This window comes from Ctenocephalides felis, unplaced genomic scaffold, assembly GCF_003426905.1.
Source record: "Ctenocephalides felis isolate EL2017-DRISC unplaced genomic scaffold, ASM342690v1 CF-g0.4_SCAFFOLD_01886, whole genome shotgun sequence".
Taxonomy (NCBI): Eukaryota; Metazoa; Arthropoda; class Insecta; order Siphonaptera; family Pulicidae; genus Ctenocephalides; species Ctenocephalides felis.
Window position 1 is genome coordinate 15,671,788 of NW_020538040.1, and position 20,517 is coordinate 15,692,304.

The 20,517-nt window shown below is 28.5% G+C and overlaps 1 protein-coding gene across 1 annotated transcript in view; it reads left to right on the forward strand.

Moving 5' to 3' along the window:
• Positions 1-20,517, forward strand: part of LOC113378717 — a 148,070-nt gene that overhangs the window by 115,118 nt on the left and 12,435 nt on the right. The window contains exons 4-7 of the mRNA XM_026619280.1: positions 9,023-9,130; positions 14,264-14,404; positions 15,516-15,668; positions 16,025-16,155. Of these exons, the coding sequence (XP_026475065.1) occupies positions 9,023-9,130; positions 14,264-14,404; positions 15,516-15,668; positions 16,025-16,155 (533 nt within the window). The remainder of the gene's footprint in view (positions 1-9,022; positions 9,131-14,263; positions 14,405-15,515; positions 15,669-16,024; positions 16,156-20,517) is intronic.

Here is a 20,517-nt window from a genome sequence, read left to right on the forward strand (position 1 = left end):
TTTTTATATATCTTTACGTTTTAGAGGTTTCTGAACATTTTGGCATACCTTAAAAAAAATGGATGTATGTGTGTGTGGTGTATGTATGTTCGAGCGATTTCAATAATTCAAAAAACATTCGATTCGTATTGATAAGACGACGTGCTGATTAGTTCTTGGCGAAGGCAGGTCTAGCCGTTCCGAAGATACGGGGCAAAAAGTGCCAAAAACGGTAACTCAGTTTTTAAGAGAAAGGATCGTCCGATTTGAATAATTCAAAAAGCATTTTATTTGTATTAACTGAATAAAGAACTGTTCAAATTTTTGGGAAGGCAAATAAACATTAGACATATGCACATCAAATAATTAGATATTTTATAGAGATTTTAACAATAAGTATAAATTTTGTTTACATTCCTATGGGTTCTGTACCAATGTTTACGCGTTAGACGGCGACGCGGCGCTTGCGCGCTTAGATATTTCGTCATTATGCAGTTAAAGCAGTACGATTGCTTTGAAAAAAAGTTCAGAATTTCTAAAATATTTCAAAATAAATAATTTAAGATAGAACGATTTAATATGGTTCAAAATTCTATTAAAAGTTTCAAATCATTGATTAACTTTTATTGATTATTATTATTTTAATTACTCGAATTTTGAATTGCGGTACGGGAAGTTCCAACAAGTATCAGATTTAAATTTTATAAACGCATTATGTTTTCTTTATTATTATCGATATATATATTATATATATATATATAATTCCAGTTTGACATTTATCATCTAATGATCATGAACGATGCGTCAGATATCAATAAAATGGATTCTTAATAAAAATCATGATGAAGAAAATTAAATGATCCACTCTTCCAAAAAATATTAATTCCCGTGATATTCTCAAAATAGTTGAATCAGACTTTAACCTTGACAGCAGTGTTTCCTCTCTCTAGGTGTCTCTGATATTTCTTCTTGATGAGCAGCGCATCGATCCAGTTTCTTGTCTAGTTTCTTCATACTATTAATTTTGAAATTTTCTTTTGCCGAATTGCGGATGTGTATGTTTATTGATTCTATTGTATTGAAAATTAATGGATGTGTATTAGGACCATATCTAAAATTTTTATGTCGCTACTGGGAATTTTGAATTTTTATTTACAAAATTCAGGTGATTTTGTTTTTCACAACGTCCATGGCTATATGATGGATGCACAAGTGAAAAAACAATTGATATAATTCATAACGTCAAAAATAACTTGACTATTTTAATATTATTTGTTAATTGATATTTTTCGGTTTATTTGATAATAAGATAAAAAAACTTTATACTGACATATATTTCTTATACGTAAACTTACCATACTATATTTTCAACTAATATATCTATTTACTGGTAAATGCTATATTGTGGGGAATCGAGCAGGCTAGACAGGGTGGAAAAACAAATTAACTTGTCATTTTATTTATCATAAAATTTTGGTAATTAATAAATCGTTTATATTTTCATCCAATGGTTTTTATATTTTATATTCATAATTATTTTCCACAATATATTTTATTTGGATTAACTAAAACCAATCATGATATTTTTTTTGCTTCTCTGCTGAATCTATTTTGTAAACATATATTCAACATTACCAACAACAATTAACGACAATAATGCAATATAAAATTTATTCCTCTCGCTTAAGAATAATATCGAATTTAAAAGTAAATTAGAAGTGTTTACAAAGCTTTTAAAGAGTCCGGGTTTGTAATCACAAAGACGTTCATCTAGAAAATATTTTTTTATACGCGTAATTGGCAACCACAACTTAATTCTTATAACCTTGTTCTTACGATTTTTTAATGACTTGGCTTTGCAATATTAGATTTAATGATAATTTTTTCTTGGATGCAATAATTGCAAGTTATTGAATATTTTCAAGTAAACATAGTTATCACTACTGCTTGACATAAAGCTGTTCCACCATTTTGAAGCCCATAACTTAACGTTAAACCGAAACGGGATGATAGTATTGACCCTAACTACATATGAAGAAAAAAATAGTTCCTGAAATCTATTCAGGTAGTTTTATAGACTATTGCCATTTTTTGATTATTGTAGTTATTTTTTTAATTTTGTTCGTTTAACATTGGATTCATAGTCGTAAATAATATTTCCAGAACCACAAACGAAAATAATAATGCATTTATCGCAAGTTTTTAAGAATTGCGTTTCGGGGGTATGGAGCGCAAAGAGTCTAAAAATGGTCATCATCGAATCATCCGATTAGATTAATTCAAAAAACATTTTGCCTGTGTAGGCGGTGTGAAAAAAATCTTTTACTGATAATTTGCTAATTTTAAAAACTTTCAAAAAAAATCAAAGTTGAAAAAAATTCAAATTTTCGAAATTTTTCATAATTTTCTAAACAATATTGAATTGTTGAAAAATTTCAAAAAAATCAGAATTTAAAAAAAAACGATTTCTTTTAAACATTTTAGAATATTTCTACATTTTAAAAAATGATCGAATATTTTTAAAGATTTCCAGATATTGATAATCAATACAAATAAAATGTTTTTTTAAATTATTCAAATCAGTTATTCCATACTGTCGAAAGTACCGAGAACATTTATTTGAACCATATACGTGAAATTTAAAATTAAAAATCTTTGTACGGAACCCAAAAAAATGTACACAAAATGTGTACACATTATTAAAATCTCTGTAAAATATCTGATAATTTTATGTACATATGTCCAACAAACAAATTTGACCGCCAATTAACATTTTTTTAACTTATTTTTATTGAGAGTCCATAACCGCTGGTCCTGCCTTCCAAAAAAATTTATATATCTTTACGTTTCAGAGGTTTCTGAATATTTTTGCATACCTTAGAAAAAATGGATGTATTTGTGTGTGTGTGTATGTGTGTGTATGTGTGTGTATGTGTGTGCGTGTGTGTATGTGTGTTCGGATACAAATTTTCGTCGACGATTTCGGGAACACGAATGAAGCGATTTGAATAATTCAAAAAACATTCGATTCGTATTGATTAGTTTTTGGCGAAGGCAGGTCTAGGCGTTCCGAAGATATGGGGCAAAAAGTGCCAAAAACGGTAACTCAGGCTTTAGGAGAACGAAGCGTCCAATTTGAATAACTCAAAAAACATTGTACTTGTATTAATAAGATGAAGAACTGATCAAATTTTCATGAAGGCAGGTCCAGCGGTTTTGGAGATCTAGTAAAAAAAGTACAAAAATGCCACCTGGCGGTCAAAAATGATCATTAGGCATATGCACATGAAATTATCAGATATTTTATAAAGATTATAATAATAAGTACATATTTTGTGTACATTTATATGGGTATGGGTACCAATGTTTACAGTTCACACGTTAGACGACTATGCGGCGCTTACGCGCTTTGATATTTAGACTCGAAATCAGCTATGCAACGCAGTCGCTTAAAAAAAAATTCATAATTTAAAAGGAAAAAAAATAAATACAAAAAAAAATCGAAATCTATTTTTTCCAAAAAATCTTTTTTTTTTCAAAAATATCAAAATTTCTCAAAAATCTAATTTTTCAAATTTTTGCAATTTTTTTAAAATAATTATTGGTACGGGAAGTCCCAGAAATTTGCCTTAAGGCACGATGCCATGCACCACTAGTTTTTGTCTTATATAAATATAGGTAATGAGTTGTAATTAGAGTATTTTTATATAACCTGAATGCAGATTGAAAATTTTTTTTAATTCCAGTAATTAAATTGCGCGTTTGGATACTAAACGAAATCTTCGTATACAAATTTTAAATAAACTTGTAATTTTATCCTCTTGTGATATAGTTTTCTCATAAAAATTATATTCTAAAACTCCAAAACTATTTCCATACTTCATATAAGAATATTACCTAAACGTAAAAGATTGAACAAAGAAGTCTTTATGATTTTATAAAAATAGTTTTAAACTATTTTGGATGTTACAACCGCCGTTTTGTGTTATGATATTAAACTCGATTTACAAAAAAAAGAAGTATAAAGGAAGTTCACTTCAAACTGCTGAGGAATCGATACTCCTTGTAAAAGTTCTCAACAATTTCTATTATAAACTTTAAACGCCTCGGGACATAGAATAGGAATAGTTGGCCTCTAAAAGTTTTTGACAGAAAATATTTTTTGACGAAGAGGAAGCATATATGATTTTTGAACTAGTCTGTTGAAGACTTTAAGTTATGTTTCACAAGTTAATATAGGAATATTTTAAAGAAATATAAAAATCTGTACAACTTTTGACATACATGAGTAGTTTTAAACGTAGTATTATCTATAGACTTACAATAGGTGGAATTGCTTATAATTTTTTTTCTTATTCTTATTTCTTATTTGTACACATCATATATCACACAAATTATCTTTCTATTGTTACATATTTGTATAATATATGGAAGCTAGCGACTTGTAGTAACAGTTTTGTTTTTCAAATATATTTTGAGATCTGCTGATATCATTTCTACGAAATAAAGATAGGTGAATACTGTAATTAATCCTCTACCAAACCAAGTAAAAATATTTTCGTAATTATTGTTTATTATTTAACAATTAATCATTTTTTATAAATAGTGCAATGTTACTTCTTACCCCTTTTTGAGGGATATCTGTAACGTCTACTATATATTTTATATACTTATATATATATATATATATATATATATATATGTATATATATATATATACACTGAACTGTAATAACAATTCGAATCATTATTTGTTTAATAATTACAAACGCGTTGCTAGTTATATGTAGGTTACGCGGACATCGGAAGTGCTTACTGTTGGATTTTGTAAATAGGTTGTAAACAATAAATTAGTATATAAGAGTTAGACAAAAGTTAGACAGTCAGTCAAACCTGGAGTAAGACTCGGAGACAGACATAGAGTTAGTCAGACATAGTATTCAGTAAAATGTAGTCTTTGCTGATATGATAACCAAAAGGTTATCAACAAATATTAATTGTAAAAATAGTGAATAATAAAAGTATCATTCAAAGAAAAAGTGTGTTTACAAATTACTATCAAATCGCTGTTCGTCCTAAAGGCCTTTCACACTACCAGTGGACTCTGGAGAGTCCACATCAAAATATAATACTTCAACAATTATTCAATTGTTCACCGCTCGGGTCCAGCCTATCATTACAATTCCTGGTCGTACTGGTGATCCAAAACATACCTCCCAATATATCGACCACCAGCCAGGACAATTCATGGTGGCTTAGCGGTTTTTTCCCTCGTAGCGCTGAAGAATTTTCTGACGGAGACATCGAGTTCAAAGCTGCCACAACTCGACAAACCGAACGATCATTCGCAGCACAAACTAAGGGATGGTGGCGCCTACCGAAGAACTTTAGAACGAACGCGAGACTACGACTAACTTGGACATAACTATCTCATCGGATTCAAGTAAGCAAATCGAAATTTAATCATATCTCAAGATGGAACCCATTTTTGAAGAAGCTAGAAAAGGTAAAGATAATAGTATAGAAATAAATAAATTTAGAATTCAATTAGCAATTAGCACTATACCCGAATTCAATGGCAATTCAGATAACCTTTATAGATTTTTAAGTACTGTAGACTCAATTTTAGATGACGTGGATTTTGAGACCTACAAATTTATATCAAAAATTGTTATTTGTAAATTAAGTGGAACAGCTTTTGATTGCATTAGACGGGCTGATTATCAGTTATGGAATAATGTCAAACCTATTCTAATTAAACGTTTTAAAGATAGAAGGTCCATCGCTGAGTTACATCACGAGCTAGCAACAACAACAAGAGAAAATGGGGAATCGATTGAGAAGTTTGCAGAGAAAGTTGAGAATTTGCTTACGTTAATAAACAACGAATGCTATTTTACACAAAATAAAATAGCGTATCCATCATATTGTGACTTGGCTTTGGCAGTTTTTGTTAAAGGCCTACCATTGGACTTGAAAATTATAGTTAAAGCAGCCAAACCGGAAAATTTGAAGGATGCTATGCACATCGCTGCAAAGGAAGAAAAATATTTAAACATCAGATCTGATAAAAAATACAATCCATTCGTCACTTGCAGATACTGCAAGAAAAGGGGACACCACATTAACCAATGTCGAAAACTTACAAATAGGAAAAGAGATGACAAACTTAGAATCTACAATGGTGGAAATGACGATAGAATGGACTACGAAAGTAATAAGGATCTGAAATACACAAAAACATATGATGATACATACAAGGCATTCATAACAACTAAAGAAGAGTCCGAAGAGTCCGAAGAATCCGAAGAATCCGAAGAACAAGAAGAATACAAAGAAGAAAGTTTGACTCACAACACCAAAATAGAAGAGTTGACGACAATCGCTGCAAATTCATACGAAGAAGAAAATGATCTATATGTGGCCGAAGATATGGAACAAACCATACGTGCAAATTCATACGAGGAAGAAAAGAATCTATATAAGGCAGAAGATATGAAACAAACCATACGAACAAATTCATACGAAGAAGAAAAGGATCTATATGAGGCAAAAGATATGGAACAAACCATACGAACAAATTCATACGAAGAAGAAAAGGATCTGAACATATATGTGGCACAAGATATGGAACAAACCCAAGATGAGGTTTACGACATGAAAGAAATTAATGATAAACAAGAAGAAATAAGAATACTTAATGATGAAGGACCAGAATATATGAAAACTATTCCCATTAAAATAAAGAAGAAAGAGAAAAAGAAAAGAAATATTAAAAGAAGAAAAATTAATGATGAAATTATAGAAGAAAATAATCAAGAAACCAGGGAATATAAAGTTAATATGATAAGAAAATTACCTTCACAACAAAAATTGTCAATAAATGAAAATATAGCCACTATTACAGATATGTTCAACCGTAAGAATATGAATTTGAACACAAAGGAGAAATATGCACATTTACAAAGCCAAAGCAGCAGAAAATTGATATCGTCGCCAACACATGTAAAGAAGAGAAACATTCCCGATTTTATTATATTCAGAACAGCACCAAAATTGTTTAATTATAAATACCGGAAGAAACTGAAAACTCGCCAGGTGTAAACACAGTAATAACAACGCAAGTCATTTTGTTTGGTTGACACATAAGCGAATTCTCATATTTCAAAGCAACATTTGTTCAATTTTGATTACCCAGCAAATTTCGAATATATCAAGAATTAACAATACAACGTAAATTTAAATTTTCATTAATTACTATTTATGATTTAAATTATCAAATGCAAGATTCTTTACGCCATTAATATTTTTTTGCAGATTTTAAAGACATTTTTTATATTATGATTTTTATGCTCTATTGATATAACAGTTTTGAAAAAAAATATTTTGCATCATTTATGGTAAGTTGTTCGAAGCATATTTTGTTTTACCGGAATAAGATTTAAATTTCAGTGATGCCTTTACATAATCAGCGACCATCTAATTTGCATTCAACTGCTGATTTTTTGTATGTTATTAAAGATTTATTAATGTAGAGATAAAAATAAAATTATTATTAGATTTTTTTTTCAGAGCACATTATTTGTAAACATATTCTAACAGTAATGACACTTTTGAGGACAAAAGTTTTTAAGGGCCGAAGGAAGAAGAGATGGAACTCATTTTTTTTTAAATTTTTTCTTAATTTTTATAGTTTTCCGAGGACGAAAAACTTTTGAAGAGGGAGGTTGAACTGTAATAACAATTCGAATCATTATTTGTTTAATAATTACAAAACGCGTTGCTAGTTATATGTAGGTTACGCGGACATCGGAAGTGCTTACTGTTGGATTTTGTAAATAGGTTGTAAACAATAAATTAGTATATAAGAGTTAGACAAAAGTTAGACAGTCAGTCAAACCTGGAGTAAGACTCGGAGACAGACATAGAGTTAGTCAGACATAGTATTCAGTAAAATGTAGTCTTTGCTGATATGATAACCAAAAGGTTATCAACAAATATTAATTGTAAAAATAGTGAATAATAAAAGTATCATTCAAAGAAAAAGTGTGTTTACAAATTACTATCAAATCGCTGTTCGTCCTAAAGGCCTTTCACACTACCAGTGGACTCTGGAGAGTCCACATCAAAATATAATACTTCAACAATTATTCAATTGTTCACCGCTCGGGTCCAGCCTATCATTACAATTCCTGGTCGTACTGGTGATCCAAAACATACCTCCCAATATATCAACCACCAGCCAGGACAATTCAACACATACATCAATTTTTCTCTGAGGTATACCAAAATATTCAGAAACCTTTGAAACGTAAAAATATATAAAAATTTTCATTTTCGATTTTTTTGCGATTACTATATCTTACAAACGTTCAAAATCCCATTAAAAAACGTCTGTTGCTACTTACCTTAATATAACTTAATATATATATATATATATATATATATATATATATAACTTAATATAACTTAATAGATATATAATGACCTGTTACCTGTTACAATAAGCCCCTGTCCATTCTACTTTTATATTACTAAAATTTATTATTTAAAATTTCTTCTCATGTTTTTTGCACATACAATTAGCAATTTTTGACATAAAAACTATAGTTATAATATGAGAGGAAGTTAGAACTTATTTTGGCCATTTTGATATCAAAATTAAATCTTCAATGAAATCTTACAAATCATATTTTCAAAAAATTAGAGACATCTCGTGGATAATATATTATTCAATAGTTGTTAAGTAGATCACTCCAAAGCAGTCTTTTTCCTTTATTATGAAAAGACCTATGATTTTGATAGTTACTACAGAAAAATAATTTAAAATTTACATTAAAAACTTATTTTCTTTATGAATAATAGGTTTCTCTAATTTGCTTAAAAAATGCTAAACTTGTCCTGGTTGTCTAACCACAATAGCCCCTTCATATTCCATCTTTTAGTAAAGCAAATATTACACATGATATTATATATTATTTAAATAATTTTGTATCAATTTCAATAATGAATTTTTAAAATATATTTATCTTTTTTATTTCAGAATTTAGCGTCCAATTATTGGTTCACATTAGATTGCCTTAGCGACCTCGCCTTTGTACTAGATCTCGCGGTGCAACTGCGCACCGGTTACTTGGAGCAAGGATTGATGGTAAGAAAAAAACTAGTGGTATATGATATTGTCTCCTAAAAGTCACCTAGTTAACCTAGTGTTATTTATATATCAAAGAAAATGTATTTACGTATGCCAAGCTAAGGTGTTCCACCTAGGTATGTCAGATTCAAATAATACCGACTTTTCTCGTGCATCTATATGGGGTGAGGATGCAAAACGTCTAAAAACTGGTGTTAAAGCATTGTCTGTTTCAACACATTCACTGCTAACCTTGTGTTGCTTATACTTCCTCCTGTAGTGAGCTTTTTTATTTGTTCTTTATTAAATGAAACCATCTCTGTTCATGTTAGCTGAGAATTTAAGAAAAAAATGTACGAAAATATGACAAATAGGACTATTTCTGTTTGAAACGATTATAGTACAAAATTTCAATTTTTCATTTCAATTTACTGAAAACACCACTTTAAAGTGCAAGCAAGGCAAACGCACCTGTTTTCAGCGCCTGGCTATTGACAACGGTCTCACGCAACATATGCGTGCGCAACAGTTAATAAGTGAAGTGAATTTTTTTAAACGGATCAAATTATGTGATTGCCTTTGAAATAGTGTAAAAAGCTAAACATATCTATACTTCTTTTTTTAAATTTTATTGGCTTCCGCTTTACAACATTTTTAGCCACCTACATTACTCATATTATTTTTCATCATATTCTATACAATTCTTACATATATATTTTTTATACATTTATCATATATATACTATCTCTTCTTATATCATAATCTTTCATTCAATTTTTATTCTTCTTCTTGTTTCTCAATATGTTCTTCTCATCTTCTAAACTAAACTTCTTTTTTCCTTCTTACTTCTAATACAATTTTTTATTATATTCTACAAATTAACAATTCTTAATCTAGTTTATTATTTTATATTTTTAATTCTGGTATTGCTGGAGATTGGAACCGAATTCCTCTATCGTGTGAGTCGAGAACGCTACTGAGTGAGCTATTCCCGCCACCATATCTATACTTAAACACTATTTTAAATTAAAGGAATTCTTCGCTTTGTTTGAAATTTTGATTTTTGTTATTGAATTTTGAAAGATAAAATATTTGAAAATTTCAGTTTTAGTTTTTGAAGTTTTTATTTTTTAAACTTTTTATATTTTATATTTTAAAAATTTAGAAATTGGTACTGATGTGCATCATAATAAAATTTATTTCTAATAAATTATATTATAATTAGTTCTAATTATTCTTATATTATTATTATAGCATAAATTTGCAACCTAGTATCTAACTTCATTTTCCTTGCTATTTTTAATTTTAAATACAAGCAAATTTTTAAAAATCTAAATTAGGTAAGAGAGTTATATCTGATTTCTTATCAAAATTTGTAAGTTTTTTTACGCAAAATATTTAATAAGTGTAAAATTAACTGTTTTGAGAATTCTAAAAAATTATTTAACATTTCTTGCATCTTATCTTATCTTAGGATTTAATAAATACTTAATCTGATAATCAAAATCCTTTTTTCATGTGTGAATGGTTTTCAATTGCCCATAGTATGAAAAACCAATTTTTCTTGTTCATTTTGTCAAAAAAATCGAAAGCCTAACAAAAAATATTTGTCTAGAGTGTAAATATAAGTATTTTGAGAATTTATTCACTTTTTGACGTCTTTTATATTTATCTTTCAGATTTTTTTTTTTTTTTTTAATTTTTATTTGGCTTCGCTTACTCTGAGCATTTAGCCACCTACAACATTTATTTACATTCTTTTTTATATCATATTCAATCTTTATATAGATTCTATTCTTCTTATACTATATACTTTTCTTACAACTTATCTTTTTCACTAAATTCTATTCTTCTACGTAGTTCATCTTATCTTCATTTTTCCTTTTTTATCTTCTTACTTCTTTCTAATTCAATTTTTATACATTCTAATACATTATTACATTCTAACTATTTTTTACATACATCTTACATTGAAATTCTTATACATTTTTTATATTTTACATTCGGAAGCGCCAGGGATCGAACCAACGATCTCCGGCATGTGAGTCGGACATGCTACCTCTGAGCTATGTCCGCCACTTTCAGATTTTTAATTGTTATCAATTTTATGTGTGTAAATTTGAAAGTAAAAAATATAGGTAAACAACAATACTTGATCATTTTTTTTTACTAAAGCTCCTAATTCACTTTTACAATATTTGCTTAAAGTTAATAATATAACATTTTGAAAATTGAGAGAAATTATTAACTATGTTCGCATTTTTTAGTCGAATAAAAAGCCACATTTTACAAATATTCAATAATAGTATATGATGAATGATAAATTATTCATTCATTAAACTTTGACCTTAGAATATTTAGTAGTTTTTATGTTTATAGCATTTTCAAAAGAAAAAGTAATTTGACGTATCATATTTGTTGCATTTTATTATTTCAAATATTTTTTTCCAAGGAAAATAGTAAAGCAGAGTTTTATAATAACAATAAATTTACTGAAATATAATTTTTATTAAATTAACGCTTTTCACTAAGATGCCGCCGCTCCGGCGGCAAAATACATAATAATTATGCAATTCACGAGCGGAAAGGGTTAATAGAAAAATCTGAAACGTGAGCGAATATTTCCAACGAATATGTTGCATCATTTATATTTATATTATCAAATTAAAAGAAAATAATAAACCTGTACTACAGAACATTCTAATAGTTTTTTTTACACTGCAATAATTTTTTTTATTATCTCTTTTATTTACAATTGCCCAGTAAAGGACATACAATAAATTTGATGCAATAGATTTATTAAAATATATTTTTTTGCAAAATTACTATAAATTCTGGAATATGTGCAAGTTAATGATTGAAGTTCGATTTGGTTCATATGAAACTCCTTTATTACTTGCAGTAATTTTAATTGTCATAGTCAAATATTTATTGTCATATATAACATTCGAAATAGTAATCGTATAATTTTATTGCACACCATTAGTCATTTTACTATATAATGTTATTTACTACGCCTGAAGTCATTATTCGGTTATCTCCAACAAATAAATGTCGCTTATATTATTGCCTTTGGACATTTTAAACTAAACAGTTATATGATTGCGGATTTTATCATTGTGGACTGAATTTACATTACGTGCTTTGATATTAAAAAAATATTACGAAATAACTAGTTTTTGAAAATTCTGTTATTATTTAACACATTAAACGCCAGTTTATGTGCTTGACGCTCAGAAGTTCTGCAGGAGCCATGTCAGACATATATGGTATGTCTTATAAATGAATTTGGTAGGAAAAAGTTTAATATAAATCCATGTCAGTCACATATGTGTGATTTGCAAAATAATGTTTTTCCAGAAATTTTAGCAATTTTTTTTTTTGATACAATAAGGTTTTTTGACACAGGGTGCGCCATTTATATGTGGTCAATGGAAATGCTGAATAACTTGAACAATTTTCAATAACTTTTTTTATTATCAAATTTAAAGCTTTACATTTTTTAGGTAATTTGATAACAAAAAAAATGTTTATTAAAATTCATTGAAAATTATTCAAGCTAAATGGCGCACCCTAAATTAAATTATTTAATACTATGGATTACGAGAAAATTTTGCTATATATTATCGCGGCGATTAACGTGTTAAATTATTTTTGCGGTTGTTTTTTTTTAACTTTGCACGCCGATTGTTTTAATTTTATAAAGTCTTCTGTGTGAAAATCATTAGTTTGTGCAATTGTTTTTAAACTAATTAATTATTTACTAGGGTTTGAACTTTATTAGAAACAACTATAAAATTATTCTCATTAAAACTTTTTTTTGCTACTTAACTTGGATCTGTGTGTTTGTTGTAGATGATAATAATGTACAAGTGAAAACCTTATAGTTGTCTGATAGTCTATTGTAATCGTTTTTCTAAACTAGGAATATTTAAAATATTTGCTTAATTATAATTAATTATATAAATTGTTTTGAATTTTATTAGAAACTTTTATAGAATTATTCTCATTAGCATCAATCAACATCAATCAGTCTATTGCAATCGTCTCTTAATCTAATAAAATAATATAAATAAATACATAATTATTCAATTCACTTTGGACTCTATTAGAATCTACTATTGAGTTATTTGAAAAATGGCTTATCATATCCGAAACCGGATAGATTAGGATTTGACTCTGCTTCAGAAAGGAGTTACATCCACTTAACAACTCCGACGACTCCGACAACTTTGAAACCTAATACTCGAAACAAATATATTCTATAGTGTGTTATTTATATACTTCAGGATTTATTAAATATTTGAAAATAGTTCACAACATTTCAAACTTTTTTATGTCGAAATTGAAACCATAAAATAATTAAAATATCAGGGTAATTTCGGCAATCGGGCGACCTGACAATTTATGAATAAATAAGTGTCAATAGAACAGTGATTTAAAACAAAATTCCAATAAATGATGGATTGGATTTTAGAGAATTTGAGAATCAAAATATTATATAAAATTGAATAATAGAACCTCACATTCCCCTTATATTTTCTTTTCGAGAATTAATTGTATATTAGGTAGTTTGATTAGCATACTATTACTTTCACACAATTATAAAGTTATAATTCTGTTAAAGTAATAATATAGTACTTAATATTTTTTGCTGGTTGTATACTATTGAAAGAGGTCTTTTAAAATTGTATTATTTTGGACATTTTGTACCTAAAAAGTCATAAAATTGCTTGTGAGCGAGAAAGCGACCGCTTTTTCGACGAAAATCTTTGTATTAGTAAAAAATCTAAAGCAAATGTCTGTACGTGTTACCAGAAATAACACCAGTTTATAGGAAAGTCGGATATGTCAACATCTTCGATACAACTCCGCTCGGACTCACTTCCAGGGAGGAGTTGTATCGGAGTGCTAACTCCGGAGTTAGTTACCTACCCATGGGTCAACGCACTGACTCGAAACGTATGTTATTTTTATTAGGGTTACGTAACAATAGACATAATACACGTTTTTTATAATAAGTATAAATTACACTACCCCTAATAATTGATACATTTTAACAGGTGTGGCAAATTTTCTAATTAAAAAAATCAGTAGGTATTATTTATGTGTCTTATGTTAAATTATTACTTAATTTCCATTTTATTCCAGGTGTACGATAGTAAGAAGCTGGCTGGGCACTACTTGCAGTCTCGTGCCTTCGTTTTAGACTTGTGCGCCCTTTGTCCGCTAGACTTACTTCAACTGAAACTGGGACCTCAGCCAATGCTCAGATTTCCTCGATTTTTGAAGGTAATAACAAAAACTTATCACATTGATACTTAAATTTTAATTTTATAACTTTATAATAATATATTTACAATAGTAATTAAATACTTAAAATTTAATATTATAACAAATATGTAATACTTATACAAAATATTGCTACCAAACCATCACATAACGTACCTAGAGAGATTTAATTTGTAATAGAACACAATTATTTTACTTTTATTTATTTAATTTTATTATTTTTTTTACTAGTTTTGAGCTTAAAGTGGCTACAAAAAATGCAATATGCATAGCATTTTAGCAGTTTTTAGTACCAAGAAAGAAGCGTAACATAGCGTTGCCATAACAACGGTCAAAACGCCTGAACCGATTTCAGAAATTTAAAAGCCATTTGATGTATCTTGCTGAGGAATATAGTTTCTTTGTAATTTCGAAAAAAGTGTTAAATTTTTCGTTCACATTTAAGTTCATGCTACCGAATCGATGTAAAAAAATAAAAAACTGTTCGAAAGATATTAGTTGGGAGTGATACTGATTAGTTGCAGGTGAAACTATATCGAGCCGTTTTCTTTTAATTAACTGTTGAAAAAAAAAATTCAATCCGATTTTTATGAAACTTTTTTTGGCGATATATATCATGGTCTTATAGAACTCACTGAAATATTACGGTCTTACAACGAGTAGTTTAATTTTAAAAATTCATCAAAATTTGAGAAAATTAATAGTTTTTTTGACGTTTGTTAAAATTAAAATTAGACGATTTACTTGGTATAACGATAGAGTACTTGATCTTAATGAACATACTAAACCATTAAGGTCCTACGGAAACTGGTTCAATTATAAAAATGATTGATTTTTGAAAATTTGCTTTTAGAAAATACTCCGAGCTAACGTGTTCGTTCGTTTTCAAATATGGGTAATAAATCCACTCGGAATACTTTTGATCACACATAAATTAATTTATTTTTTATTGATTAAGTCGGTTAATTACACATGTCGGGAAGTTTATGTAACTTGCCTCAAGGCAAAATACCAATACCAACTAGTTTTTATTTTTAATTACAATATCATTTAGCCAATAAATACGTAGATTTATTTAATTAATAAATTAATAAATGATATATATTTTCAGGTGTATAGAGCTGTGAACTATTACTACATGGTTGAATCTCGAACAGTTTGGCCTAATTTGTGGCGAGTTGTCAACCTTATTCACATATTGTTGATATTGGCCCATTGGTTTGGCTGTTTTTACTTTTTGTTGTCAGAAGCTGAAGGTTTTCAGGTAAAATATTAAAAAAATTATATATATATATATATATATATATATATATATATATATATATATATATATTAATTTATTATAATGGTGTCTAGATGAATCTTTATAGCCAAAAAGCCAATTTTATTAATATCAAATATCCATAATTCTAATTTCAAGTGATCTAATTTTCAATTGTATAAATCTATTTTACAAAGTTTTAATAAATCTATTATAATGTTTCTGTTGATTGTAGTGTTCAATATACTTGTTTATCTATAATAGTCTCAAATTTCATTTTGAGTAGAAGCATACATATTGGTTTCTTCCACTGGATAGTGCTATATATATTAATAATTAAAATAAATATTACTTTTCAGGGTGATTGGGTATATCCACATCGGCCTGGAGATTATGCCACATTAACAAGAAAATATTTAGGATCATTATATTGGTCTACCCTCACATTGACAACTATAGGAGATCTGCCCACGCCTGAAACCAACGCAGAGTGAGTAAACTAAATTTTATTTGAACTTCATTCAAAACTAATATAATTTTTTTCATTAATAAACTTTTACTACTTTTGTTTTTACACAAATTAATATTTTTATCATAGATGAAAATATTAAGAATGATAATTGCGACATTTTCATATTTAAGCAAATAATCTTATTGATGATGGTAAAATGCATATAAGGGTTTATTGATTTTCATGCGTTTATTGATTTCCATGCGAATTTTTTTTTGAAATATTGTTAGTGAATCTCAGTTTATTTTTCATTATTTATAAGCGAAAGTGAAACCATTTACGCGGATAAATGTAAGACTCAATTTTTAATTAGTATGTCGTATAAAATTTCAGAGCTTTTTTAAAAATTTATATCCATATCCTATATTCATATTACTATTTATTGAATTTATAACTTTATATAATTATATAATAATGGTTGGTACTGCCCTAGGGCAGGTCCGTGAGCTGAGTTAACCTCCAACTCGATTCAGGAAAAAATAGTGTTAGAGATTTACCATTGCCGTTGCACACCGCAGTGCCCGAAAAGGGCTTGTTTTCAATTGGAAACAGAGAGCTTTCAGATGTAATGGTAAAACTTGTGTGGATGAGGTCGTGAATTCAAACTTCGCTGTGGACAACCTGATATCGTTAAGTAGCGTTAGAAGAAACATATGTTTCCAATTGAAAATATCCCATCTCGGACACTGCGGTGTGAATTGCTGCATAATTGAATCGAGGTTCGTGGATCGAAACAATCAGTAAAAAAAAATTATATCCAAAAATATTATAAATTATATGGATATATGTATATATATATATATATATATATATATATATATATGCTTTTAATTCGTGGATGTTTACGTAATATCTAGGCAGACCTCGCCTCGTAAAGAAGCAGATTAAGAGCTTATACCGAAAGGAAACTTGCTGATTCACAATTTCTTATTACTTTCTTCTATTTCGAGAAAAAAATATGACATATTCACATGGCGAATGATAAAGTTACAACGATATAATTAATTATATCGTCTTTCTCCGCCTTTGGGCTTTTGGATACTGATATATATTGGACAAGGGTTGTAGATAGATTAATTGTTTGCCGGTTTAAAAAAATAGTAATAGGAAATTCAGTGAGCCCGTCGTCATGCAAAAGTTAAGAAATTTTGGCAGCACAAACCCGGCCATAATCCCAACCTTGGCCATTTTGCTATCAAGCAGTGTAATATCAAATTTTTGCTTGAAGTTATAGATCACAAGTGAAAATTGCCTTTAGTAGGCATTGCTGCAACACACATGTACATGCCAACACTTATATGTATGTCAAATATATCTACTATCAAATAAGTCTACACATAAAAGAAGGGTGAAGGGCAGACCACTGGGTTGCACTCGCCAGTAAGAATATTAGATTAGAGGATGGACATGGATAGAACACGTTTTTTGATCGCTGTTAAAAAAAATATTGGACTCATGTAGGGCACATTAATTCTAAAAGTATCGTTTCTAAGTTTCTCATCAAATAGTCTGTTTTCACAAATTGCCTTAATTAAGTTTTCTTCAACTATTATTAAATCATTTGATCAATTATCTCTCAACAACATGATTATTTCGTTTCTTGAGTACGTGACAGAATTTTATCTATTTGAATCACTTCATTATGAAATTGTTTGATGCAATTTGTGAGCCAGTTAAAAGTTTTTCACTTTACAGTTTAATTAGTGTGATTTGATTTTCTGATATTTCAAGGCAAAAGTTGGAACCGGAATTAATGTGGGATAGTTATGGTCGTTAAAACTAGGGACATAATAATCTCTATTTTAATTAGCAAATACTGATTATTAATTCATATATATATATATATATATATATATATATATAATTTTTTGAACTCTTTTTTTATGTGTATATATGTTACATTAATGTCTTTTAAAAACGATTTTTACAAGTAATTACATTTCTGATCTATAACCTCAAGTAAAAATTTGATATCATACTACTTGATATCGAGCTGGACGAGGTTGGAGTCGAACCCGGGACTAATTCATGCTAGCTCATGTTTTTAATCATTACATGCTAACGGGCTTTAAATTCTTAAATCAAATTTAAACTTTTGGGGCACATGACATCGTGCCTTAAGGCTAATTGCTGGAACTTCCCGTGCCAAATATTATTTTTTTTAAAAAGATTAACATTTTTGAAAAAAAAATACTCTAAAAAAAATTGACTTTTTGAAGAAAAATTTATTTTGAAATATTTTGGATATTCTGAACTTTTTTTCAAAGCAATCGTACTGCTTTAACTGAATAGAGACGAAATATCGAAGCGCGTAAGCGCCGCGTCGCCGTCTAACGGATAAGCAGTGGTACGGAACCTATAGGAATGTATACAAAATGTATACTTTTTGTTAAAATCTCTAAAGTATCTGATAATTTGATGTGCATATGTCTAATGATCATTTTTGACCGCCAATTGGCATTTTTTTTTACTTTTTTTACTTGATCTCCGAAACCACTAGACCTACCTTTATGAAAATTTGATCAGTTCTTCATCTTGTTAATACAATCAAAATGTTTTGAATTATTCAAATCGGACGCTCCGTTTTTCTAAAATTTGAGTTACCGTTTTTGGCACTTTTTGCCTCATATCTTCGTAACGGCTAGACCTGCCTTTGCCAAAAACTAATCAGCACGTCTCCTATCAATACGAATCGAATTGATAATTTTTTGTTTCTTGAATTATTCAAATCGGTTGATCGGTGTTCCCGAAATCGTCGACGAAAATTTGTATCCGTACACACACACACATATACATCAATTTTTTCTAAGATATGCTAAAATATTTAGAAACCTTTAAAACGTAAAAATATATAAAATTTTCATTTTCGATTTTTTGCGATTACTATAACTTGCCCTGCGGGAGGTTAAAAAGTATATAAGTCAAATACAAATAATTTTTTTATTATACGTGATTTAAACGTTACTGAAACTTTCTCTAATTTAATCGCGTATAATAATGTGAAAAAGACGGTTTTCATGGTATAACCACTTTTTATTTGGTAATTGCAAAAAACAATGAGAGCATAAGATCTACATTGAAATCATTTTAAGAGCTAACCTGTGGCCCTTTGTTCAAAACTTTGTGTTCTCGAAAAACCACTTCAATGGAATCGAGATGAAAAAGATGAAAAACCGCATTTTATGCAGAACTTTTTAATTGCACGAAGAACGTAATCATTATGGGAATAAAACTCCTGAAACTTATATATATTACGAATGCTTTCGAAGAAAGTGATGCTAGTGGGTTAAAATTATTTTTTTAAGAAAGATTTGTTTGGTAACTAACATTTTTTTTTAAATTTTCCTATAGGAGAAGTTTTTGCCAAAAAATCCAATTTGCTAATTATTATACTTTCTTGGCGTTACAACTGATTCTGAATCTTTTGACACCAATTGAAAATAGTATGTTTGTGTGTGAACATGTGAGCTGAATTTTTGTCGATAAAAAATTTTCTAAAAAAACGACTGCACAGACATCAACAATTTAAAAACTATTTGTAAATCGACATGGACTCTCATTGATTTTATGAGCTTTAAAAGCTCATTTTAATATTTTTTAGAAAACGTGGTATGTTTTAAAATATATCAACGATTGATATATAAATTTCTACTAATATTTTTTTATAATATTTGTGAAAAATTTTCAGTAACATAACACGTTGAAATATCAATTTTGCAAAGCGCTTTTTTTAAACTTGTAAAATTTTCACAAACTATATCTTGGGTAAAGTTCTGAAAAGTTTCTGAAAAATAGTAAAAAAAATGATAAATTTCCATTTGCTGAATCTCGAAAAGGACTCTTATTTATTATTTTTGATAGACAATGGGCCTAGCATTTTTTTTAAAATTAGCAGAAATTTTGTATCCAAGTTTTCACTAAAAATTCTGATCTAGTTTTGAATATTCAAAAACCGTTTGATTATAAAAATTTATCAGAAATTGATATACTGGAAAAAATTTCAAATAAATCAAAATCCAAATTCCAAAATTTTGTTCAAATTTTAACAGCTGTTAAATCTCATTTGTCATTGAATAACGAAGTTAATATAAGGGAAGTTCATAAAACTTGCCTTATATTAAGGCAAAATGCCACTTACACCAAGTTATATTTTATGTTACATTTTTATTATATAATTTATGAATACGAGTATGGATTTAAAATAAACTATGATAACATACAAATATGGATTCAAAATAATCAAAATGAGGAACGAATTTATTATGGGAATAAATCTTATAGAACGTATGAATGTTTTCGAAGGGAATGAAGCTAGTGGAGTTCTTAAAATTATTCATCGAA